Source organism: Lepus europaeus, chromosome 1, assembly GCF_033115175.1.
Source record: "Lepus europaeus isolate LE1 chromosome 1, mLepTim1.pri, whole genome shotgun sequence".
NCBI classification, from domain to species: Eukaryota; Metazoa; Chordata; class Mammalia; order Lagomorpha; family Leporidae; genus Lepus; species Lepus europaeus.
In genome coordinates this window covers 28,012,103-28,039,294 of record NC_084827.1, presented here as the reverse complement: position 1 = coordinate 28,039,294, position 27,192 = coordinate 28,012,103, and the positions used below count along the sequence as shown (strand labels likewise).

The window sequence follows — 27,192 nt, the reverse complement described above, 5'->3', positions numbered from 1 at the left end:
TAAGTAGTATGTCATAATTTTCTTATCGACGGGTACAAGCACGTGTATTTATTTATATCCCTAGATTAACTTCAAGTCTAATTTTACTGCCACTAGTATCCAGGGGTGGATTTCTTTTTTTCTAATTACAAATGTAGCTCGTGTTAGATCAAAGGCATTTCAAGAAGGTCAAATTTTGCTTCTGTAAAAATAGAGGGTGTGAGCCCATGTAATTAAATAATGCTTGGCCATGCCCTCTGGCGCATTATCTGGTGGCTTCAGGAAACCCAGTCCAGCCGTCCCCACCTGTTGGCGCCGTGGAACTGTTTGACTTACCCAGAAAAGCAGATTGAGGGCATAGAGCAGGCAGCGCAGGCACTTCACGGAGTCTTCTCTGGCCATTGTGAGCCCCGCGAGGGAGAAGCCCCATCCTTTCACCACATCCTATCCTCGCCGGCCAAAAAGGAGCGATCTGCCGGGCGCCGGGGAGAACAGGGGACTTGTCACCAGCCAGCTCTCTAGGGCCAGCCCCACCCTCTGCCCCCGGCTGGGTCCGGAGGGTCCCAAAGCCTGGTTCCTCGGAGACACCCTTCATCAAAACGCCCCTGTTAAAGCTGCAGCACTGAGCTCCCCGAAGTTCCCACCCAGCTTCAGATAACACCTGCCGGGCAAAGAAAAGACAGGCTCTGGGGATGAATGAAGGCGCACAGTCAACTCCCGTTCTCAGGGGACACTCGGCGGGTACCTCTGCTTTCCCACGGGACTCCTTAAAACCTCCCTCCACCCGCGCCCCTCCTGGGGGACAGTTCTGCTTGGAGCTGTCCCCGGGAGACGTCACAGGCGCCACTGGCGAGCCGGAAGGCACTCGCGCCCTCCTCCTTAGGACGGCTCCCGAGCCCACCAAACTCGCACGTCCGCACCTCCTGGTCCCGCAGCTCGGGCAAGAACACGGGGGACCGGAGGGGGCGCAGCGCGTAGCAGGGATTCCGCCCGGCGACTAGGGTTTCCTTGGGACAATGTGAGAAATGAGGTTTTCGGTCCCAGAATGATGGATTAGCCCGAGTGGGGGCGGGGATGGGGAGGGGGCGCCGGTGCAGCTGTGCAGACGCCGGGTTAGTCACTGGGTCGCCCTCCCCCGGCCCCGGCCACTCACAGAGACAAGACGGAGCGCTCCCGGCCGCCTGCGGAGCACAAAGCCGGCCAGCAGCCCCGCCACCGCGTGCGCGCGGCCCCGGCAGGGCGCCGGGGTCAGCTCGGAAGCCAGCCTCCAAGTGGCTGAGCACCCAGCCGCCGGGCTGGTGGCACCGCGGGCAGGGAGGACCCGAGACGCGCGGTCACTCACCGTTGGCGCAGGGCTCCGCGCCCCTCTCCCGCCGGGGAACAGTCGGGGACACCCACTGGGGACTCATCGAGGCAGGGACCCTCCTCCCGCACAGCCGAAGAACTGCATGGGCTCAAACTGCAGACTTCCTTCTCTTCCTCTCCCCTCGCCGCCGCCGCCGCCGCCGCCGCCGCCGCAGCGGCCGCCTCCTGGGAAAAAAGGGGAAAAAAAAAAAAAAAAAAAAAAGTCCTGGGCAGCAGTTGCTGGAAAGTCTCTGCTAAGCCACCTCCCAGCGCCGCTGTCCCTTCCCTCCCAAGTCCTTGCCAAGTCCGGACGAGGCAGCGGCGGCAGCCAGGGCCAGCTGCACACACTCTCAGCGCATGCTCGGGCCGCTGGCTGCCGGGGTTGGGTCCTAGTGGGTGTTTCTTGTCCCCCTCACCCGGCGAGAGACCCCAAAGGGCTCCTCACCTCTGCAAGACACGGTGCAGAAAGAGATAGAGCCCGGAAACTTTGCTCAGCAAACCCCTTTAAAATGGTGGGGTCGGAGAAATGGAGGCTGGGTTACGACCATAGCGAAGCAGGCTTTTATTATATGAAAATATTTGTGTTTGAGAAGGGGGGTAGTGGGTGGCCCAGCCCAGTTCCTGCAATGAGAAACTCGTTTTCACAACCTTTATGGAACCACCTCCTGTGATTTGTCACTAGCGTGGTGCCCTATGAACCTTCTGATGGCTCGGCTGCCCTCCAGGTTGTGAAAAACAGTTCTTTCCCCCTTCATGCCCCACTAACGGCACTTGGGGAAACCTCGGGGCCACCGGGGCCACTCTGACACCCAGAAGAGGGAGGGAAGGCGTTTTAAGGGCTTCACAAGTAAGCCAAGATGAAAGTTGCCGGAATTTCTCCCAACAAACTTGTTTGGAGTTTTCAATGAGTGATTGATCTTGAAATATGTAGTTGGCAGTGGGACTTCGGAAAAGTGCCTCTTTGCATGTTTTTACTGAGAAACTAACAGTTTCAAGTAAGACTAGGCGACCATCCTTCCAAAGGTGTCTTACTTACCTTTTAGAAATAAGAAGTTTCACACTCCAGAAAAATCACTGGATCATATTCTCCACATTCAATTTGGATTTTTTTTTTTTTTTTTTTTGATAGGCAGAGTTAGACAGTGAGAGAGAGAGAGAAAGGTCTTCCTTTTTCCGTTGGTTCACCCCCCAAGTGGCCACTATGGTTGGTGCATTGCGGACGGCGATCCAAAGCCAGTAGCCAGGTGCTTCCTCCTGGTCTCCCATGCAGGTGCAGGGCCCAAGCACTTGGGCCATCCTCCACTGCACTCCCGAGCCACAGCAGAGAGCTGGACTGGAAGAGGAGCAACTGGGACAGAATCCAGCCCCCGACTGGGACTAGAACCCCGGGTGACGGCGCCGCAGGTGGAGGATTAGCCTAGTGAGCCGTGGCGCCGGCCTCAATTTGGATGTTTTATGCCTCAAAATACAACACATTTGTGTGATTATTTTTGTGCTCATGGCATGGCAGGGAAACCTTCACCAGCAAATATGAATTACCAGTAATACAAGCAATGTCTTTGAGAAAAGCTAATAACTGGAGTCCTTCAATTTCCTGGCAGGAAAAGAAAAGAGTGTTGAAGGCCTGCCTACCCTTGCCTGTGTGGGGTCAGTTGCTTTCAGGAACAACACCGGCACGATGACACACCTTCTCATTCAGAGAGAACTAACATCAAGACCAAAAGATGAAACATCAGGGTCCTGGGTTAATTGGAAAATCCCCAATAAGTCAGCTAAGCAGTATATCAGACAGAAAGCTTGCAAGGGTGTAATGATTTTAGCCATCACACAAAGCACTAAGCAAAATGTCCCGTCACCCAGCCAGTGACTCTGAGTCTGGCACGAAAGCTGCTTCTGGAATCACAGAGGAAAGCAAAGAAATTCATTTTTATCTTCAGTTTCTGTTCAGATCAGGACATGTGGGTGCTATAAGCAGAGCCATCTGAATGCTGTAGGTGCCACACATTCCTGAGAGTAAACACCCTCAGCACTGAGGGGAGTCTGAATCATTAAAACTGAGAAGAGAGGGGCCAGCACAGTGGTGCAGTAGGTTAATCCTCCCTTTGCAGTGCAGGCATCCCATATGGGCTCCGGTTCGAGTCCTGGCTGCTCCACTTCCAATCCAGCTCTCTGCTATGGCCTGGGAAAGCAGTGGAAGATGGCCCAAGTCCTTGGGCCCCTGCACCTGCATCGGGAGACCTAGAAGAAGCTCCTGGCTCCTGGCTTTGGATCAGCCCAGCTCTGGCCATTGTGGCTATTTGTGGAGTGAACTAGTAGGTAGAAGACCTTTCTCTCTGTCCTCTGATTCTCCCTCTCACTGTCTGTAACTCTACCTTTCAAATAAATAAGTAAAATCTTAAAAACAAAAACAAAAACAAAAAACAGAAGAGAGCACTGATTTCTATGTTGCAGAATTACATTCCTCTTCTATTTCTAGAAGAGAGTTAAGTGCTTTCAACTTAATTTATAAATTTTAGCCGGCGCTGTGGCTCACTAGGCTAATCCTCCGCCTTGCAGCGCCGGCACACCGGGTTCTAGTCCCGGTCGGGGCACCGATCCTGTCCCGGTTGCCCCTCTTCCAGGCCAGCTCTCTGCTGTGGCCAGGGAGTGCAGTGGAGGATGGCCCAAGTCCTTGGGCCCTGCACCCCATGGGAGACCAGGAGAAGCACCTGGCTCCTGCCATCGGAGCAGCGCGGTGCGCCGGCCGCAGCGCGCCAACCGCGGCGGCCATTGGAGGGTGAACCAACGGCAAAAGGAAGACCTTTCTCTCTGTCTCTCTCTCACTGTCCACTCTGCCTGTCAAAAATAAATAAAATAAAAAAAAATAAAAAAAAAATAAATTTTAAGGGTCAACACCCAGGAATAATAAAATTAAAGAAGGGGCTTTAGGGGCCAGCACCGCAGCTCAATAGGCTAATCCTCCGCCTAGCAGCACCGGCACACCGGGTTCTAGTCCTGGTCGGGGCGCTGGATTCTGTCCCGGTTGCCCCTCTTCCAGGCCAGCTCTCTGCTGTGGCCCAGGAGTGCAGTGGAGGATGGCCCAGGTGGTTGGGCCCTGCACCCCATAGGAGACCAGGATAAGCTTGGTGCCTGTCTTCAGATCAGCGCGGTGTGCCAGCCGCAGCATGCCAGCCGCGGCGGCCATTGGGGGGTGAACCAACGGCAAAGGAAGACCTTTCTCTCTGTCTCTCTCTTTCTCACTGTCCACTCTGCCTGTAAAAAAAAAAAAAAGAAGGGGCTTTAGAAATATATATGAACACCTTTTCCTAGTACACAAGGGGCCTTCAAAAAGTTCATGAACAATGGAATTAAAATATGCCTATTTTGTCCCCCATTTGAAATTTATGAAAAATGAAGGTCTTCAAAGATTCCATGAAAGTACATACATTATGAAAAAAAAAAACTATTTTTCAAAGTTTTTTGCACCAAAATAAACTGACCTCTTTTTCAAAAGATTTATTGGAAAGACAGAGTTAAAGAGCAAGAGTGAGAGAGAGAAAAGAAGAGACACACAGAGAGCGCTCTTCCATCCCCTGGTTCACTCCTCAGATAGGCAAAAAGACCTGTGCTGGGCCAGGCTGAAGCCAGAATCTGGAACTCCATCTGGGTCTCCCACATGGATGGCAGTGACCCAAGTATGTGGACCATCTTCTGCTTCCCCTGGCCAATTAGCAGGCAACTGATTTGGAAGTGGAGCAGACAGGACTCAAGACAGCACACATATGGGAGGCCAGTGTTGAAGCCGAAAGCTTAACCCACTACGCCACAACACCAAACGCATAAATTTACTTTTAATTCCGTTTTCCCACAAACTATTTGAACTCCCATCAAAAGGATTATGGAACAAAAAGAAGTTAAAGGAGTTGCTTAACATTTCATCTTTACTCAGATTCCAACTGACTTCTAGAATCATAACTCTATCTCTAGTTTGGCGGTTCTTAAAATTGTTGTACTTTTAAATCACTTGGGGAAATTTGAAAAAATCCTGATGTTCTAATGTCTCCCACACCACTTAAATCAGAATCTCAGCAGTTGTGGCCTATACACACAGATTTTTCAAAGCTCCCTAGGTAATTGTAGTCTCCAGCAAACTTTGAAAACTGATGCAACAAAGGTTTTACAGCTACCTTAAAACTAGCACAAGAATCTACTCAGGTTCATATCTCCCATGTTGATACATTAGGATTAATAACCCCATTTTACAAGTTAAGAGCTGTAATTATTGCTCTAATTATCCTCATAAATGGTCATCAGATTTTGGGAATCAACATTTCAGTAGGGGAGATCTTACCACAATTGAGTCATTGGGATACTGGGCAGTCTGATTGTATACACTTCCCTTTAACTCCTTCTCCTCTTAACCTCCATCCCTACCCTGTTTCTGTCTTTTGGAATCTTGAGTGTGAGCAACACTATCTCTAAAATGACAGCCCTGCAATGGCTTGGGAGCAGCTGCTGTTTCCTCCCTCTCCAATCTCCTCTTCTGCGGGATTATAGAAGCACAGTAAGATTTGATATCCCAGCTGTCATTGGGCAAACTCTATATTTTTTCTCTGTAAGAACTGTTTTGTGTATGTGTGTGTGTGCACAAAAGGAGGATGAAGAATTCACAATATGACTACAAGGATTTGAATGTGAAACAATACATTAGAGAAATTGTATGGCCATAGGACAGAAACTCAATTCTATGGTTATATGTGCTTCATAAAGTATTATTTGAGTGTGTGCGACCTACTGAGCTTCACACTGAAGATATTTAGTTCCTGCCTTCCCAAAAAAGGCAAAATAGTTGTTTTCTACTCATATAAGAATAATATCAATAAGCATTTTCAAGCAGTCCCCTCTGTGTAAGTTATAGAGTCAGGGAGAAAACTCAGCTACAAGGTAAAGTAATACAAGTTCCTGGCTCCACAATAACCTTGTTTGTCTGGGTCTTATTCCACTCACTCTACTCAGTTATGGAGAACAGAGCAGCACAGGGTGTTGGGCCACATGACCGAGTTTCTATTCTTCTTAAGACCCTTACAAGTCTACATGGGACAAATCTTCACAGTCACTGCAGGAAAGAGATCTAATGTGCTTTGAACTGTTGTGTGTACCTTACGCAATAAATGCCTCTCCAGAGATGTCTACTAATTCTTCATCACCACAAATGCCATGTTGAGATGCAGATAGGAGACTTTTCAAGGGCTACCCAGGTAGTGAGAAAAGAAGCTGAGAGTCCAAGATTGGTCTGACTTTGCCACTGCTAATCTGTATTACAATAAAATTTCAAATCTTGGTGAGAATTCATTGACAAAAGCCTTCAGAAGAAAAATATCCAAGGTATTTTACATTTATTTGAGAGACAGAGAAAATGAGACACATTAAAAAGGGGATGCCCAACTACTGGTTCACTCTCTAAATGCCTGCAATTGTCAAGGCAGGGCCAAGCTAAGGCCAGGAGCCAGGAACTTAATCCAAGTCTCCCTGGGTTAACTTTCTGTGGGTGCATAAGAGGAAGATAGAGAATTCACATGGGTGGCAGGTACGCAATCACTTGGTCCATCACCATTGACTTCCAAGCTCTGCAGTAGCAGGAAACTGCAGCCAGGATGGGAGCTGGACATCAAATCCACTCACTCCAGGTTGCAACACAGGCCAGACTCCAGCCCCTGGACATTCTGCATTAGTCATTTGAAACTTAAACTGAATTTCAAATATGTTTACTCAAACTATGATTGGTAAATCTACCTTGAACTTTCATTTCTGAAACAGTATACCTGGGGCCGGTGCTGTGGCATAGTGGGGTAAGTCTCTGCCTACAGTGGCATCATCCCATATGGGTGCTGGTTCATGTCCCAGCTGCTTCTCTTCTGATCTAGCTTTCTGCTATGGCCTGAGAAAGCAGCAGAAGATGGCCCAAATGCTTTGGCCCCTACACCGGCACGGGAGATCTGGAAGAAGCTCCTGGCTCCTGGCTTCGAATCAGCCCATCTCTGGCCATTGTGGCCATCTGGGGACCGAACCAGCAGATGGAAGGCTTTTTTTGCCTCTCCCTCTCTCTTCTCCTGTAACTCTACCTCTCAAATAAGTAAGTAAATCTTAAAAAAAATATATACCCAATAGGACCTGAGAAAATCTTTCCTTTACTGATTTAAGTAGACTGTTGTCTACTACAACTTAGGGGTGACAGATAAAACACAAGATGCTTAATTAGATTTTAATTTCAGATAAACAACAAAAGTATTTCTGATGCAAGCATGACCCAGTTGTTTCATCACATTGGATATACATATCCCGAAAACAAATTGTACTAAGTCTATCTGAAACTCAAATATAACTGTGTTTCCTACATTTTATATGCTAACTCTGGCCAGCACTGAGTGCAAAACCGAAAATTCAACTCAAAATGTCACAATAGGTAATAGAGGAAGTTCTGAAATAGCAATTCATCCATGCAGTAATATCATACCATGGACTCCATTCTTAGCCTTCCTTGTTCCTCTGATCTACACAATGTATCTCCATGTTGCCCTCAGCTGTCCCCACTCAGGGTCACAAGACAGATGTGCAAATCTAGGCTGCACACCCAGTTACTACTTCCAGAGGAAGAAGAAATGGTTTCCTCTGATGGTCTCTCTTCAGATCAAGGAAGCCTCTCCTAGGAGTCTTGAAGCAGCTCACTCCTCAATTCATTGGATAGAACCCAGTCACATACTCAGGTATGAAGCAAGTATTGGCAAGAAGTATAGCTCTTCTGTCCCTGGTTTTAAGGCAAACAGGATGCATTCTCTGGGCTTGGGACAACTCTTCTCTACAGCAAATGGCCAGAGGATGGGAGATCACTGAGCACAGATTATTGTTTGCACTGGGGGTTGGATGTGAAGAATGGGGAAAGCAGTGGACGCGATCATGCTGTCATCCTTTCTCCCATTCCCTGCTGAAACAGCCTAGCTCTTGGGCAACTGTTTCTGGGCCACCACTTCACAAAGGCCCTTCGTTGCCAAGAGAACCACTGAAGCAGGGATTTGCTGGCAACAGTGAAAGAACCTAAGAAAATCCAGATCACATCACTTGTATCCTATGCCACAATTTCCTGTACTCTCATTTGCATTTATATACAGCACTTTTTAGTAAAGGATGACCCACATCAGCACCCTCATATAAACTCCTAGAATGCTTTCCTCTTAGAGTTTATCCAAGCCCAGCCTTCACGCAGAGTTCAGAGAGTTGGACTCAGTTCATCAGTAGACATTATTACAAATAATGCAATCCTATTCAATAAATATTTATTGAAGTTACTATAAATTTAGAACTGTTCTAGGAGATTCCAAAAGTTCTCGCATATTTTGACCCTCAAAAATTCATGTTCATTAGCATTCTTCCTCTCCAGAGAGCAAACCTTATAGGACTTAAGAATTCTTTCCCTTTGTGCAAAGTCCTAATTTACAGTTCTTTGAAATCAACTGTAAAGGAAAAGAGGGAGTACAGGTCAGTTCCAACAGCCGCCAAGGCCGACTTTTGTCAGGAATTAATCAATTATACCACTACACCAGCTTCTTGCTGTGTCAACAATATAACAACCAGGGAAAAATAAACAGTTACCATGAATATTAAACATATGTGTTCTATTGCTGCCCCTTCAATCTCCATGTTATGCTTTAGAACTTTTGGGCTACTCCAACACAACAATAATTAAGAAATTATTTATTTACATTAAAGTGTTTAATTTTGAAAATTATTTTCAGTTAGCTAATATAATCTCAAAGGTCTTCATGCTACCATGTATAAACCAGCCATTTTATGTAAAAATACCAGTTGTGATTTTCTGATTAGAATTCAGCCTTGACAAGAGGTTTCTCATTGAAACTTAATGTTCTCATGTTACTTAGAATTCAGCCTTGACAAGAGGTTTCTCATTGAAACTTAATGTTCTCATGTTACTTTTTGTGAGCATGTCATTATCATCCACAACTGTGTTTGGCAAATTCAATATGTAGTAAATTTTCATCTCATACTTTGTAGTTTTAATGCATAAATGATTGATGGATGAATAAGAAAAAGAAAAGTAGTGTCCTTCCTGTTTTGGGGGGATGGTGCTACTTTTGTCTTCTTTCCAAAATAGGACTGGCATTTCTAACAATTGCCAGTGTGTCCTACTATCTTTGGATGGTCGATTTTCTTTCTTGGAAAGCAGTATTTGCTGATTGATTACCACTCACAGAAATGAAGGAGGAGATAGCTTGTCAGGAATAAAAGATAACTCATACGGTTAGTTTTAATATTATAAGCATTTCTGTTATCAGCTTCATCAGCAATATTGACCAGAGAAAAGACTTAGGATGCAGCATGTTTGATTTAGGAAACTTACACATATCGTCTAATGAGGAGTGGGAATGAAATTACATAATTTTGGGTATGAGTTTTATACTGTTGATGTTTTATGAGTCATTGTCAGTGTAGCCTTGAGTTACAATGCGGATCTTTCCACACCTGCCAATGTGAAGATGACCTGATTTTCACTTGGGAGAAAGTGGTCTAAAAAGTGATAGCAACCAGCTTGGGCTGACCACACGTTGACTTCAGTAACTAGATCCCAAGAGCTAGTCCTCCGATCAAATGGGAAAACTGAGAATATAGCAGCCCACAACTTAAATTTCTTAAATGTGCTCTCTTCCTCCATCTTCCTTTTACTGTCACCAATTTTCGCACATACAAACATCACAAATCAGCTCGCTTTTCTTCCTGCCACAGCCTTCCCTCTATTTCAGCCAGTGTTCCAAACTATCCCACGAAGTGCTCACATTCGCTACACATTCAGGGTTTCACAAATGCGCCTCACTCAGTTATGGGAGAGGGCATATAGAGGGCCAGAATCTAAAAACTAGACCAATCAATTAGGGTGTGACTGGAACTTGAGTGAAGACTCATCAAAAGGCAATGCAAATCCAGGCAGTCAAGCGGAACGGAACCAAGTATGAGGGGAATGTGTTGGCAAGCACTAGGTGGAAATCTCGGCAGGAAGACAGATGGCAGTGTCCAAGAGGCCCAGTGAATGGTAACAGGCAGGTGCCCTGGCAGACAGACAGAATTCAGTGGTCCAGGGGTTGGAGAAGTTTCGTGCAAGAAAGGAAAGACGCACCACCACCCCCACCCCCACCCCAGTATGTCAAGGTGATTTAGCCTCTCTTTGCTAAGGCTGAGAGGGAGGCTGATCCAGGGAGCTGAACTCAGATCTCTGGAGAAATAAGACTCAGAAACATGAAACACAGTCCCACGGGAATTCCACTAGCCCCTAGTTTGCAAGTCATATCATTAAGGTTAGGAAAGTTTGCAGTTTCCAGCTTAAGGAAGATCTTAAGAGCTGGACTGAGGAGTTAGAGACAATAAGAGCTAGGGGGTGGTTTTTAATATTATGATTATTAATGTTTGAGAGACAGGGACAGGCAGACAGACAGAGAGCTCCCATCCAATGGGTCACTCCTCAAATGTCCACCATGGCCAGGGCTGGGCTAGGCCAGAGCCTGGAGCTGGTTTCGCACGTGGACAGGATCCTAATTATTTGAGCCATCACCTGCTGTCTCCCAGAGTCTGCATTAGAAGGAAACTAGAATCCAGAGCTGAAGCCATGACATAGAAAAATCCACCACCAGCCCAAACATCCTCCTGGCACTGAAGCGTTCTGATGTGAGCAGAAGAATAACAAAACAGACAGACGAAGTTTGAAGGTCACTTGGGTTTGAAGCTGGCACGGCCTCATCTTCTTCTAAGAGCCTCAGTTTCCTTATCTGTATCCTTGCCTCCTAAAGTGGGTATTATGTGATATGGGAATTGTCTAAATTTAGCTTGGGGGAAGGGGTGTTACACTCTCCTTTGAGGTTTAAATAGGATCCGCTGAGCCTCTTTCCCTCAAGCAGTGGGTAAAATTGTTTTCCCACTGCAATCCCTCGGGTATTCCTGGGATGGGGAAAGAAGAAGGAAATCCTCCCAGAGTCTGATTCAGATCTTGGATCGTCTGGCCAACCCATGCATCATCTTTTCTCTGAGGGATGACACTTCAGAAAGACTCTTACCTTCTCAACATATGGTTTACACAAGCCTGTGTCCATCAAAGGCGAGAGTATTTTTGCAGCAGCATCACAGACAACCCAAAAGAAATATTACAAATCCTCTGGTTACTCTAGTTCTATTGTGTCTTTACAGCTACTTTTCCCTGCACTTTCCAGGTTGGCTGTCCCTCTCTTCACTAATCTTTCTCACCACTTGCACCGCAGCTGCAAATCCCAGTAACTCCCATGCAGACAACATGATTATTTGTTATGTTTCAGTCTTCTTCCATGCTATGTATGCCTACAAATCTCAGCTTTCATACAATTTTTTCCCTAAGAGAAATTCATGTTTAAAAAAAGAAGAAAGCAAGGGCAGCATTGTGGCATAGTGGGTTAAGCCACCACCTGCAATGCCAGCATCACATATGGGTGCTGGTTAGCATTCCATATGCTCCACTTCTGATCCAACTCCCTGCTAACAGAATGGGAAAAGCAGCTAAAAATGGTCCAAGTGTTTGAGCTCCTTCCACACGGGAGACCTGGAAGGAGCTCCTGGCCCCTGGCTTTGGTCTGATCCAGCCCCATTCATTGCAGCCATCTGGGGAGTGAACCAGCAGATGGAAGTGGTTGCAATCTTTCTTTCTCTCTCTCTCTCTCTCTCTAACACTGATTCTCTCTCTCTCTTTCTCTCTCTCTCTCTGTCTCTCCCTCTCTCTCAGTAATACTGATTTTCAAATAATTAAAAAACTTTTAAAAATATAACAAAACTCCTTTATAGTGTATCCTATATCCGAGAAAATATTCTAAATGTTATAAAATATTAATAGCATAATCCTGAAAACAACCATTTTATCTGGAAAGAAACTAAGACAAGTCATGTGGTTAGTAAAAGTCAGAGCCAAAACTCTACCTGTGGCTCCAGAGTCTTGTAACAGTAGACAGAACCCAACAAAATGCCCAGAAATGGATAAATTATTAGGAGGATTGTCCTGCTAGCAGAGTGTAGTATATGCCACACAAGAAAATCACTAAAGAAATAATTATTTCGCAATATTTAACTGGATATTGTGTGGAGTGTTAATCTTTTAAGCATTTCTGAACAAATATTGTTACATTTTCCTCTTCAGACATTCACAACTCTTCAGCATATTAAAGTTTCTTACAACTCCTATAAGAAAGAATTTTTTTTATGTTATATATGTCAGAACTTCCTAAATATATTTGGTCAAGTAGCATCTCTCTCTCTCTCTCTCTTTTTTTTTTTTTTTGACAGGCAGAGTGGACAGTGAGAGAGAGAGACAGATCTTCCATTTGACGTTGGTTTACCCTCCAATGGCCGCCACAGCCATCCTCCACTGCACTCCTGGGCCACAGCAGAGAGCTGGCCTGGAAGAGGGGCAACCGGGACAGAATCCAATGCCCCGACTGGGACTGGAACCCGGTGTGCCGGTGCCGCAGGCAGAGGATTAGCCTATTGAGCCATGGCGCCAGCCTCAAGTAACATCTGTTTCTCTCTCTCTCTCTCTCTCTCTCTCTCTCTCTCTCTCTCTCTCTCGTGTGTATGTGTGTCACAAAGAGAGACAGAGATTGACAGAGATACAGAGACACACATTCCTATTGATAAAGCATAGGGCTAGCACTCAATTGGACATACCTTGGGAAACACCAGTTTCCATAAACACTGAGTTCACAGAACTTAGCAGTTTAAGTAGATTTGAAGCACAACAATATGGAAATACAGGGGAAATACAATGAACTTGAATTTAATCACAAGTATTAAAGTATCTTCCTCACGTCTATGGTGTCATACTCCAGAGGTCCATGTCATTCATTGGAGAATTCAATGATCATCACCCAAATTTCTATAAAACACTATCCTAATTTCTCCATTTCATTACGAAATTTCTAAACAAGCACTCAATGACAACAAACTAACATTGTTTGGAAATGCTTTTGCAATCAGCTCTTCATTTCTGATGTTGTTTAAATTCCAGTTTTTCTGCTTCTGTCTTTGTTATTTGTCTGACTTTTCCATCTTCATTTGATCTCTGCACTTGACACTGTTATAGGAGTTTCAAGCCAGTTCTTGTCTCACAGATGAAAAATGGCATCACAGACAAAGAAAATGGATGAGTGAAAGGTTTTTATTGAGAAACAGAGATTCTTGTTAACCAGAGGGGACCCAAGAGAGGGTTCCAGCTATGTCTTGGTATGGAAGCTTATGTAGTGCCTACTGATTGCTCAACTTCTCACATAGTTTCCAAATATCAGGGGTCTTGTTTTTTGTCTTTTTTTTTTAAATACATTTACATCTGGTCTGGTTTGCATACTTTTTAAGAAGTGATCAAGGTCTCTGATCAGTAAGAAATGCGTATCTTACATTTTGGGAAGTGGTCATGGTCTCTGGTCAGTTGAAACATTATCTTACTGTTGTGATCAAGTCTAGCCTCAGAGCCAGGAATGTTATCTTGTTCACCACCTGAGAATTCTTATAGTTGAAACATGTTGCTGACCAGTTAAGAAATGTATGTGGTCTGAGCTAATGCCAGAGCTTAGGTCTTTGTAGTAATTTTCGGGCACAAGACTGTTCTCAATCTCAGGACCCACTATGTTTCCTATATCTTTGCCTTTTATTCTTCTTACCACCTCCTCACAATAGTAGGCTATCTCCCTACCAACAACTTCTATCCCTCTCCTCGTTCATTGTGTTTATTGACCCCTTCCAGACAGCATAAGTGACCATCTTTTCCAGTTTGGGCCATCATAAGGGTCCTCCCGACTTAGCAGTTCTCAGCACTAGCCCATGGAATTATCCTTCCAGATGCACCCCAGGAACTCATGTGACACAAACCCAGCAAGAGTGCACACCCAATATACATGGCAAACATTATGTCTACTTTGACAAGCTAAAGATCTCATAAAAAGTACGATCTTCACTGGGATTCACTGGATTAAAGTGGTTTCATAAAGGTTGGAGACTACAAAGAAGGGATTAGGCAGGGCTGCAAGATCCAGGGGCCCATCTGTCATCAATTACTGCCTCTTTTTAAAAAAGGAGGAGGAGAAGAAAGAGAAGAAATTGACATTTGGTCTACTGGTTAAGATGCCACTTGGAATGTCTGAATCTCAAACCAGAGTGCCTGAGTTTGAGTTCTGACTCTGCTCTTGATTCCAACTCCCTGCTATCATGCATGCTGGGAAGGTAGCAGATGATGGTTCAAGTACTTGTGTCCCTGCCACCCACATAGGAGACCTGAATGGAGCTTCTGCTTCCAGTATCCATCTAGCCCAACCCTGGCTGTTGCAGGCATTTCAGGAATAAACCAGCAAATAGAAGTGCTCTCTCTCTCTCTCTTTCTCTGAATGTCACAAATAAATAAGAAAATCAAACTTCTTTACCAATGGCTTGGATGCCTAACAGAAAATAAAATTAAAAAAAAAACAAAACAGAACACAAGATTTTTCTTTCTTCTCAGGACCACCTTCTCTTACATCATACTGATGACAGTTTATCACCCTTCTCCTCTTCCTTTAGACTCATCCAGTCCTTGAATATGACATACTGTAAACACTGAGGTCATAATCAACCCTGCTCTCAGTCACAAGGTTGTGGTTCTCAGTTTAGAAAGATAAGCCTAATACTCTGGTTTCTCTTCAAATCATATAAATCTTTTGCCTTTTACTAAAGAAAGATAAGCTCGGAGGACTTCAGGCTGCTGCCACCCCCTCCAACAATCACTCGGTTCCTAGAGTGGGGATGTCACTCAGAGAAGTTTTTCATTATCTCCTCCTCTAGCTCCAGAGATCTGTTGCAGAGACTTTGCCTCAGGGTGTAAGCAAGACATAAAAATAGATAGCACCTAATCTCTTCCCAAAGGATCTAAATTCATTAGAACAGAGCATGGAGAAGCTTAAACTTCGGAGTGCTCTCAAGAATGGTGGAGATTGTGATCAAGGTAATTTGTGGTTCTAATGAAGCTATAACCTGACTTTAAGTGATAATTTTGCAGGTTTCAGGCAGTTCAGAGGAGTCATTCTGGGTTCAGAACAAACAGTAGTTTCTGACCTCAGAAAGTATTTCTTTCAAGAAGTTATATTTTGATTGGATTAGTATGTTGAGGAATGTATGTCCAGGGCATTGCTGAAAACAATACAACCATCAGCAGATAGGTGGTAGAGTTTGACAGTTTACTATAATCAGGGAAAGAGTAGAAGACAGTCTTACTGGAACCCAATAAAAGCTGTGTGTACTTGATGAGCATACATATCCAGAAAATTCAACAGATTTCAGATAGGATAAACAGAGACTCACAGATATGTCATAGTAATAATTCCAAAAGTCAAAGACAGGGAAAAGTCTTGAAAACACCAAGAGAAAAAGGACATATTATTTACAATGACACTTCAGGGAGATTAACATCTGACTTCTCAAAAGAAGCAATGGAGATGGGGGCAATGGAATACCATATTTTACATATCAACTAAAATTTACCAATCAAGGATATTTCCAGTAGAGCTATTATTAAAAAATGAAGGTGAAGAATTTCTCAGATAATAGAAGCTAGGAGAATTTGCTGTCATTGTCAGTCTTTCCTTAAGAGAAATACTAATGGAAGTTCTTCAGCCAAAAGTAGCTGATTCCAGATAGTAACTCAAATCCACAATATGAGGAACACCAAAAACAATAAGCCTATGTAATTATTGATAACATTATAAATACATACATTCCTTTATTTTCTTAACTGATTTTAAAAACAATTATATAAAATAATATAGACACTTTCACAGAGTATTGTTGGGCCTAAACATAAAACTATAAATATATAGTCTTATGTCACTTAACAACACAGAGACCCATTCTATTATTCTTAGTGAAATAAGCCAGTCCCAAAAAGACAAATATCATATGTTTTCCCTGATCTGTAATAACTAATAGAGTACTTAAAAGGTAACCTATAGGAGTGAAATGGACATTTTGAGATTTGATGATTGTTTACAGCCCTTGTCTTTACTGTTGAGAAATAGTGTTTTTTTTCTTCATGCTATTTGTTGAACTCTTTACTTTACTTGGTGTAGGGTTAATATTATGAGTATAAAGTTAACTGAAAATTTGTAAAATTTAAGAATGGGTTTAGGAGAGGGAGGAGGAAGAAAGTTGGGAGCCTGGGCAGGAGGAAGGGTAGGGTGGGAAGTATCACTATGCTCCTGAATTGGTATATAGGAAATACATGAAATTTATATTCCTTAAATAAAATTAAAAAAAAAACCAGCAGGACAAAATGAAACATGTTAAAGTTGAATGACTCATCCAAGGCCATCCATTTAGTTGGTAGGTGACAGATCTAATTTTAATCCAAGTTTTTCTTCTATACCACGTGGTGCTTACTGTATAGACAAAGAGCTGAATAAGTTGCTCTTATTAATATAGTCAAATTCCATTTGTAAAAATCTCAAATGTGACCTACCACCCTGATATGGCAGTATTTATTTTTCATGGTAGAAAAAAAAAATAGGAAAAAACCCACTATGTTCTTATTATGAGTTTGGAAGACAATGTGTTATCACAGGTAACAGGTAGCAGGTAAGCTGTCCTTGTCCTCAGTTCCAAAAACTGAGAACCTGTAACTCAGAACAAGAAGCTCTCTCATTCAAATATGTAGAAAGGTATTCTACTTAGCCACAGATGCAAAGATGTGAGAGCCTATTTTTGAGCCACGGTGTACAATAAGAATCCAGCTTTCTTTTGTCACTGATAGAATATTAAACTAAGAAATCCCTGATGAGGTCACAGTGTTGGCAAAATTCAACACGATGGTAGAGTCCACACACAAAGGAAACAAAGCTAGGCCCTTTTACATGGGCATAGGTCCTTGCAATGATTTAATGCTTTTTTTAAAGTCACTGATTCTTCATGCCATACATATTCTCCCATGTGTGCTGAATGAAGCACCACCATCACCATAGATTCTGCAGCGGATCCTGTAGGCTTGCCACCACCCCAAAACCCAAAGTGGTGTCTGCCATGGAATACACCACCATTCACAGGTATTGGGAAATATTTTCAGTGGTTCAATCAGTATTAGGTTTTTTTTAAAAAAGATTTATTTATTTGAAAGGTAGAATTATAGAGAGGCAGAGGCAGAAAGAGAGAGAGAGGTCTTCCATCTGCTGGTTCACTTCCCAGATGGCCACAATGGCTGAAGTTATGCTGATCTGAAACCAGGAACCAGGAACTTCTTCTGGGTCTCCCACAGACGTGCAGGCGCCTAAGGACTTGGGCCATCTTCTACTGATTTTTCAGGCCATAGTAGAGAGCTGGATCAGAAATGGAGCAGCCAGGACTCGAACCAGCACCGATATGGGATGCCGGCACTGCAGGTGGCACCTTTACTTGCTACTTCACAGCAATGGCCCCTCCTAGATTAGGTTTGAAAACACAGTTCCCATATAGGAAAGCCTGCTCTGCACCATGTTTTATCCACACTATGCACTTGGCATGGGGTGCCAGGTCATCTAGAGCTGTGATGGGCAATGGCAACATGTGGATCTTGGTGAACTTTCTGAAGCAGGTTCCCAGTGACACTAGCTTACCCCCAGAGATACTGCCAGCCAGTTGCAGGAACATTTCACTCGTGTAGTACAAAAGGTCTTTGTGTAGCCTGAAATAGTCAGAGACATGGGGTCTGTGGACCAGCATGATTCTCCCTGACGTATTTAAGCATCTTCTCAAAAATGACATGGGTGTCCTTTTCAAATGTTGCATTTTTCCCCTGGGTTGGTGCCCCAGAGCCAGCATCTTATCTGTAGGAGCGCTTTAGAAATGGTCTGTCTGAGGCCAGCACCGCAGCTCAATAGGCTAATCTTCCACCTTGTGGCGCCGGCACACCGGGTTTCCCGGTTGCCCCTCTTCCAGGCCAGCTCTCTGCTGTGGCCCGGGAGTGCAGTGGAGAATGGCCCAAGTGCTTGGGCCCTGCACCCCATGGGAGACCAGGAGAAGCACCTGGCTCCTGGCTTCGGATCAGCACGGTGCGCTGGCCACAGCGGCCATTGGAGGGTGAACCAACGGCAAAAGGAAGACCTTTCTGTCTCTCTCTCTCACTGTCCACTCTGCCTTCCAAAAAAAAAAGAAAAGAAAAAAAAAGAAATGGTCTGTCTGGTACAGAGAGTAAATACCTTGTTCCCTCCAGGTGGATTTGGCCATTATAAGTGTTAAAATTATATTCTTCCATAGTCTTTTTTGGTGTTTCAGGACTGGAGATGGGTGTGATTAAAACATACAACTGCATTATGCTTCCACATTAATGCTAAGTCCAGCAAATTTTTTGCGCATTGAACATTCATTTCAGGCACAATTGTACTTTAAAAATCTGCATTAATTGCTAGCTACTAATTTCCTCTGTTAATTCAGATTCACACCCATAAATCATGATGCATTTAACCTATTATTCTTTCATTTATGGGCAAAAATGACAATATTTCAGGATTGTTATGACTTGGCAGTCATCACCAAAAAATGAGCGCATCAGTAATCAATAGTAGCTCAGTACAAGAACTCTTATGATTGTCAATTAAACAGGTTCAGAGAAAGGTGTGATTTTTCAAAAGACATGTTTTTTGCTAAAACTAACAGTACTGCCAAATATTTCAGAAATTTTTATAATGCAGATAATAAAACTACAATGTATTTGACTAGAAATATCAAACTCATTTCAAATAGCTGGCCCCTTCTGAAGAGTTGCATTCCCAACTTCGTACTATGCATTCTCCACACGAATATTGCAAAAAATAACACTTAACACACGCTGATGAACAAAACAATTATAACACAAAAGAAATCATTAATGCACCAGAACAGAAAAGTATGGTCTGTGAGTATCTAATTAGGCTTCTGCTGTAATTATCTTCCATTTGAAAAATTTTCTTAATGTAAAAATGATGAAACAAATTATGAGTACTCACTTTAATTAGTTAGTAGCACTAAGGCACTTTTAGTTTCATCTGTACTCTTTTAATATATTTTTTCTAATGATCTTAACTATTGAAAAGTTGAATATTTTTATATTTTAAATCTTCTACAATAACTATGTCATAAAATCTTCCCTAAGCACCTTATCTCTTTTCCCCCACAAAACTCTCCCAGATGTATGTTTGGCATCACTCTTGGTGATATGTGCAAAAGCATTAAAAGAGAGGAGAAAGTATCACCAGCTAATTCCTAGAGCAACTCAAAGTGTTTATTGGGGTCAGATTTGTGGTACAGTGGGTTAAGCCTATATGAACACCAGTTCAAGTCCCAGCTGTTTCACTTCCGATCTGGCTTCCTACAGAAGATAGCTCAAGTGTTTGAATCCATAAATGGAGTTCCGGGCTGCTGGCTCTGGTTTGGCCCAGCCCTGACCATTGCAGCCATTTGGAGAACGAACCAAGCTCGCTCGCTCGAACTCTTTCTCTCTCTCTCTTCCTCCTCCTCCTCCTCCTCCTCCTCACACATCTCTCCCCCTACCATAGTTCTGCCTTTCAAATAAATAAATCTTTTTAAAAAGAGAGAGAGATCAGCTTTTTCCACCTCTTCATTTAAAAAAGTATTCATTTCAAGACCCTAAAAGCATCTGATGTTTTCCAAAGTTGTCTTTTCTTGTTTCCAGGGAGAGAGGCAATTGCCAGCTATTCTGGACTGTCCTGACTCTACTCCCAGAACAACACCTGTTCAGATGAGTCAAAAAGTATCCAGAGGCCATCCTTTGCTTTATTATTATTATTATTATCATTTTGCTTATTTATTTTCATTTTATTCAAAATGCAGAGAGAGCGAGAGAGAGATCTTCAATCCTCTGGTTCAATACTCAATGCCAACGCAACCGGGGCTGATCTGGATCAAGCCAGGAGCCTGGAACTCAGTCTGGGTTTCCCATGTGGATTGCAGGGAGTCAATTATTTGAGCCAGTACCTGCTACCTCCCAGCATCTACATTAGCAAGAAACTGGACTGGAAGTGGAGGAGCTGGAATAGGAACCCAGCCACTCTGATATGGGATGTGGGCATCCCAAACTGCAACTTAACTGCCTCATCAAACATCCACCCAAGTTTGCTTCGTTTTAATTCTAAAATCTCCATCCAAGGAAGAGCTTAAGGCTTGTGGGTTTTTTTGTTTGTTTGTTTTGTTTTGTTTTTTTGACAGGCAGAGTGGATAGTGAGAGAGAGAGACAGAGAGAAAGGTCTTCCTTTTTGCCGTTGGTTCACCCTCCAATGGCCGCCGCGGCTGGTGCGCTGCGGCCAATGGCAGAAGCCAGGTGCTTCTCCTGGTCTCCCATGCAGGTGCAGGACCCAAGTACTTGGGCCATCCTCCACTGCACTCCCTGGCCACAGCAGAGAGCTGGCCTGGAAGAGGGGCAACCGGGATAGAACTGGTGCCTTGACCTGGACTAGAACCCGGTGTGCCGGCGCCGCAAGGTGGAGGATTAGCCTGTTGAGCCGCGGCGCTGGCCTTAAGGCTTGTTTTGTAAAGTATGCCCTGTGTTGGTGCATGTTTATGTTTTAATTAAATTTTAAAGGTTTATTTATTTGAAAGGCAGAGAGAGAATGAGAATCTTCCATCTGCTGATTCACTCCCCAAATAACCACAAAAGTCAGCATTAGGTTAGGCTAAAGCTAGGAACTCCATCCAGATTGAACATGTGGGTGGCAGGAATCCAAATACTTTAGCCATCATGTCTCCCAGTTGTGTTAGCAAGAGGTTGAGTCAGAAGCAACCGGGATCAGACACTCTGATACAGGATGTGTTCCAAGCAGTGGCTCAATCTACTGAGCCACAATGACTGCCAGATTGGCACGTTTCTAAACTGAAACAGAGTCAACTTGTACCTGCTCCTACAAGTGAGACAAGAAGCCCTCCTCTTGTATATTCATTTACCTATAAAATAAAAGCCCATTTCCCCTGCTCAGAGTGTCACAGCCTTGGAAATGATTCCCTACGATCACCTTATTTGCTGCAAATAAATCACTTTGCATGAAATCTCCTTCTGGTGCATTTCTTGAGCATACCAGGAAAGGAGGCCATGATTTTGGGTGTACAAAAGGAGGATTAGGGCACCATTGTGTGGTTAGAGTAAGAAAGGGAGGAACAGAGGGAAGAAAAAAGAAAAGAAGGAAAGAGGGAGTAGGGAGTAGGGAGAGAAAGACATTTTGAAACAGGAAGGGGGTACAAAACAGGAGAGGAGAGGGGATCGAAACAAAAAAGGAAGAAAGAATCAGAAAAGGAAGTTAATGAGATGGTTGGAAGGGGAAAACACACAAATACAAAGATTGTTTTGTGCTCTTATCACTTATTGATGATCTGGCCTAATTTTTAAAAGCTATCTAACTATCATGCATAGTTTTTATTTACCTACAAAAAATCATGAAGGGCTGGCATTGTGGCACAGTGGGTTAAGCTGCCACCTGCAATGCAGGCATCACATAGGATCAGCAGTTTGAGCTCCAGGTGTCCCACTTCTGATCCAGCTCCCTGCTAATGCTCCTGGAAGACAGAGGAAAATGGTCGAAGTACTTGGGCCTCTTGCCAACCACATGGGAAATCTGGATGGCTCCTATCTTCAGCCTGGCCCAACCCTGGCTATCTCAGCCATTTGGTGGGTGAACTAATGGTTGGAATATCTCTCTCTTTCTCCCTCTCTCTTTCTCTCTCTCTCCCCCTTTCTCTTCCTCTCTATGTCTTAAGTTTGTCTATGTCTCCTTCTCTCTGGGTAATTCTGCCTTTCAAATACAAATAAATCTTTTTTAAAGAATCGCAAGAGGGGATTACACTCTGCCTATCATTCTCCCAAAGAGAAAATTTTCCAGCTTTCTTGATAACTTTTTTCCCCTCCTTTCATAACCAAGTAAGTGGTGCACTATCCAACAGGACTGAGTCAGGCTTGCTTGCCATGATCACAAGCCTTTGCTGGCTTCCAGAAAATTGGTCTTTGATCATCCAGGCGGTTGTAAAAGGGTAGAAGAAACTCCACCTTGGCACTAGAAAGCAACTTCATGTGTTTGCTCTACTTCGGGTTGCTAGCACATCTACCCAATTTAGACATGATGGGCTGGCGGGGCAGCTCACTAGGCTAATCCTCCCCCTGTGGCACCGGCACCCCGGGGTTCTAGTCCTGGTTGGAGCTCCGGATTCTGTCCTGGTTGCTCCTCTTCCAGTCCAGCTCTCTGCTGTGGCCCGGGAAGGCAGTGGAGGATGGCCCAAATGCTTGGGCCCTGCACCCTGTGGGAGACCAGGAGGAAGTACCTGGCTTCCTGGCAGCGCGCCGGCCTTAGTGGCCACTTGGGGGGTGAACCAACAGAAAAGGAAGACCTTTCTCTCTGTATCTCTCTCTCTCAACTCTGCCTGTCAAAAAAAAAAAAATAAATTAATTAAATTAAATTAGACATGGTGGATACAACCATAAATTAGCACAAATTAGGAACCTATGCATCCTACTTGCATTCTCCCAACATGTTTTTAAAAATCCTACCTATTAGGACCTTTCATAATCTATGATCACAAAGTTTATTGGCTATTTTATTCTTTTATTTATTTGTCTTATTTTATTATTTATTTATTAAAAGATAATCAACTTGTGAAAAACTATGCTTGGAAAGGCTGTGCTAGATGAATTACCCCCAAATCTTTATCATTATGGTCCTATCATATTTTTCAATGCATCAAATGTTATTTCAGTACATAAATAGAGTCTTGATTTGGGCCTATAAAAGCTATTTGATAATAATTCAGTTTTGATTATAGAGCTGAGATATAAAGAAAATGGCAAAGTAAGTGAACATAAAATCTTCTCCACCAACAAAACTAATGCTTAGTAAAATAAACACCTAGGATACATCAGTTGAACTCCTTCCATACCATTGAGTATATGTTGTAAACCACTGAGTAGAATTTTATAGGGGAGGACATTTGAGAACTTCTAATTAATTTTTTTCAGAGCTTGTATTCATCTGTCAAGCATCGACATGACCATAGTATCACTAAAATGTTGACTTCTTCTTAATACTTGATAAATTGCTGCTGCTTTGAGCCCCTTGAATCCCTAGTCCTTCTGTCCAGTCTCAAATCTTTGCACTGTCTGGAAAATAAAGCATTAGTATTGAGACAACACATGTCCTCCAGGATCTGTCCACAGGCCTTGGGACACTCATTCTATTTGTTGATGCCTGGATCATAATGATATCAAATAATTTTAGTATAATCCCTGAATGGAGTATGTACTGCCAGTTTCACCAATGTGAGAGAATGTTCATATGTCTGCAGCAGTGATAGGGTGATATAACTATAGGTTTTTATTTCCTTTTAAGCTGCATATTTTCATACTCTTTTTCTTCTGGAAAGGTCTAGTCCAACTCACCTAGTCTCTGGGCACCATTAAAGCTTTTTCTACAGTCAGAGGTGCCAAAATAATGTCTCCTTCCATTGCCTCCACTGGCACCTATTTCAGTTCCCTGTTGCTGTTAGAGATATAGGCACTGCACCTCCTTTCTTCCCAAGGTCTTTCTCACTGCTCCCTCAGTGGTAGAAGAAGGGTATGCATGTATAGGGGTGAGCTAGTCATTCTCCAGCCTGGATAGCAATTCTTTTGATAGTTTCATGATCAGCGAAGCTTGGGATCTCAATATTTTCTATATAAATATATATTCTATATAATATATATTTATATAATATTATATATAATATATAAATATATATTTATATATAAATATATATTATATATAAAATATATATGATATAAAATATATATTCTATATATATATATTCTATATAAATTTTGCAAGTGAATTCTTCGTTTATCTTCCTAGGATGATCTTCCTTTAGAGCTGCATTGAAGGGGCCACAGTTAGCAGAAATCAACCCTCCTCAGTAACAGTTACTTTCACAGCTCAAAACTCCAACAACTTACTGTCCCCAAAACTAGGACTATTGTTGTGAGAAATCCCTCTACACTCTAGAGGCTCATCCTCAAAGCCTTATTTCATTCCCCAAGGGTGCAGACCTCACCTGTCAACTGAGAGGTTAGCAAAGCCTTTGTGGGCGCCAGCTGGGAGTGAGAAGCAGATTCCATCTCTGCCCCCATATACACAATGGGGCTGACTCTAACAATGCACTTCCCTGCCTAACCTTCCTTTCAGCATTTAGCATATTCTACTTAGTTATTATCCTTAATTGTCCCATCCCAGTCAAAACCATATCCAAAATAATTGCACGAGCTTGTAGTTTACATGAGAAAGGGTAGAGGTGTGAAATTAAATAGCACCACAGCACACCTCCTTCCTGTAAGGAAAGGAGTATTTTGCCTCATTTCCAATTCATTATTTTGTTGTCTCCTCTTTGAGTTAAAAGGGCTTCAGGTAGAAGTGATCCAACACTGATGTGTCACATGAGACTTTCCCTTTTCCACTCAGCACCAAGGAAAATATTTGCCTTCTACTTAACTAACAGGTCTTTTCTTTAAAACTTGCTGAACTTGTTTTTTAACTTCTTAACTTCAGTGCAACCATAAGAGGGATGCTTTAGATTTTCATCTCTTTCATACCTTAGGTATAAAAAAGAAAGGGAAAAAATAGTCTCTAAGGCTATGGACTAAGTAAGGATAATGAAGAAAAGTTTCTTAGTTCATAAAATAATAATTTAAAACCTATCCTTGGTTTATTGCTTTATTGCTTTCCAGCAAACACCAGCCAAAAAAAGCCACTACCATAGACACACTATATGAAAACTGTCAATATAATTTTGCTATACTTAATAACAATGTGTCAGACACAAATAGAAATGATCATTCATCATTAGCTTATATATAGTGTTTATGAATTTAATAGTAGTGCTAACTCTAGCTGAAGTACCTGGCAAATTTAGGTGTTTTTAATACTCTAAAATATTTTTATTCTACTGGAAGATATCCATCTGTGAATCTACTCATGCAAAAAAAATTGATAAGATATAAAGGTATACACAATTTAGCATATGAGTAATTGAAACTGTTTTATCTACTCTACAAAATTATTCCACTGATGCTAAATAGTCATCAAATTACTACCCAGAAGAGTCAGCAGCTGCTTCTATTTCATTCTTTCATACATGTCTCCACTGTCCCCTCCCATCCCCACCAAATTAACCTGGGATTAATTTCAAGAGCTTTCTCCCTGCAGGGCACCAGGAGATGATGGAATGGCAAGCAGCTGCATTTTCTGAGCCATTTTGTTCTTTCCAGTTATTTTTCTTCCTTTTTTTTTCTGTTTAAAATCTCTCCCTTCTCTTATACAATCTCCATTAGTTGTCAAGCTTTAAATTACATCTATATCACAATGATTCCTAAACATACATCTCTAGCCCAGACTTCCTCTACTAGCAACTCCAGACTCTAGTATCCAAGCAGATATAGGATATCTCAGGCTTGATGTGTTCAGAATGGAATCTCATGGACGGGACATCTTGCCAATTCTCACTAACAGTGAATAGCATCACCATTCATTCAACCAGAAACTTAGTTTTTATGGGCGATTCCTCCTTTTCTATTATCTCCACTCTGGGTTCACTCTAATGGAATATTCTATTGATTCTACTGCAAAATAGGCCTCAAATCCATCTCACTCTCTGCCTCCATTGCCACCAGTCTAGTTTTTTTTTTTTTTTTAGTTGTCTCCTTTCTACTTGACTTCTTCCATAGCCTTTGCCTTTCTGCAACCCATTTTCCCCTCAAAGTAGAATGATATCCACAAAGTATAAATTCAGATACTCTTGTACTTAAATACTGAAATACCTTTCCACTGCATTTAGAGTAAAATACAAATTCCTCTCTCTCTCTCTTCTTTTTTTTTTTTTTTTGACAGGCTCAGTGGACAGTGAGAGAGAGAGACAGAGAGAAAGGTCTTCCTTTTTGCTGTTGGTTTACCCTCCAATGGCCGCTGCGGATGGCTCATCACGCTGATCCGAAGCCAGGAGCCAGGTGCTTCTCCTGGTCTCCCATGCAGGTGCAGGGCCCAAGGACTTGGGCCATCCTCCACTGCACTCCCTGGCCACAGCAGAGAGCTGGCCTGGAAGAGGGGCAACCAGGGTAGAATCCGGCGCCCCAACCGGGACTAGAACCCGGTGTGCCGGCGCCACAAGGCGGAGGATTAGCCTGTTAAGCCATGGCGCCAGCCGCAAACTCCTCTCTTGGTATTGGGCCCTGCATGAAATAGCCCCTACATATATCTCCAACCTCTGCATTAGAGCCTCTCAGGTCTATACTTGGTTTCTCAGACATATCAACCTCTTTCCTGTCCAGAGCCCTTGCACATGCCATGCTGTTTGTCTGAAACACTTTAGCTCCTGACCTTCTCATGAAAGTCCTTCTAATTAGTGAGGCTTCCTCCATGATATCATGCATGCTGGCCCTACCTACAGTAGGTTCCATCTCAACCAACTCCCATAGTTATTCTTTATCTCAGCTCTTATTTAGTCTTTCCTAGGAATCACTCTTCACTTATTTTATATATGCTATCCCATTTAATCCTCCTAAGTATTATGTGCAATAGGTATTATTGTACCCGTTTTATAGATGAGGAAATTGAGGTTCCTGATTGTAAACTGATTAGCCCAAAGTTGCATGTATTTAAAGGATAGAGCTGGAAATTTAAACCATGTGAACCAGCTCAGAAGTTAATCAAGTTATTCCATTTCATACATCTAAATAATGGACCTGGGTAGTTCTCATTTTTACTTCTTTTTACTAATCTGTATCTAAAGGAATAGTGGCCAAAGAATACTTTTCATGTCCCTCAAAAT

General features: G+C 43.0%; 1 protein-coding gene and 1 pseudogene across 1 annotated transcript in view; both read right to left on the bottom strand.

Annotated features, from left to right (window-relative positions):
* Positions 1-1,867, bottom strand: part of TSPAN12 (tetraspanin 12) — an 86,099-nt gene extending 84,232 nt beyond the window's left edge. The window contains exons 1-3 of the mRNA XM_062207084.1: positions 1,769-1,867; positions 1,322-1,509; positions 316-451 (exon numbers count right to left, since the gene is read on the bottom strand). Of these exons, the coding sequence (XP_062063068.1) occupies positions 316-381 (66 nt within the window). The 5' untranslated portion in view covers positions 382-451; positions 1,322-1,509; positions 1,769-1,867. The remainder of the gene's footprint in view (positions 1-315; positions 452-1,321; positions 1,510-1,768) is intronic.
* Positions 1,868-10,940: 9,073 nt separating this feature from the next.
* On the bottom strand, positions 10,941-26,794 carry LOC133762333 (60S ribosome subunit biogenesis protein NIP7 homolog; annotated as a pseudogene).
* Positions 26,795-27,192: the final 398 nt, after the last annotated feature.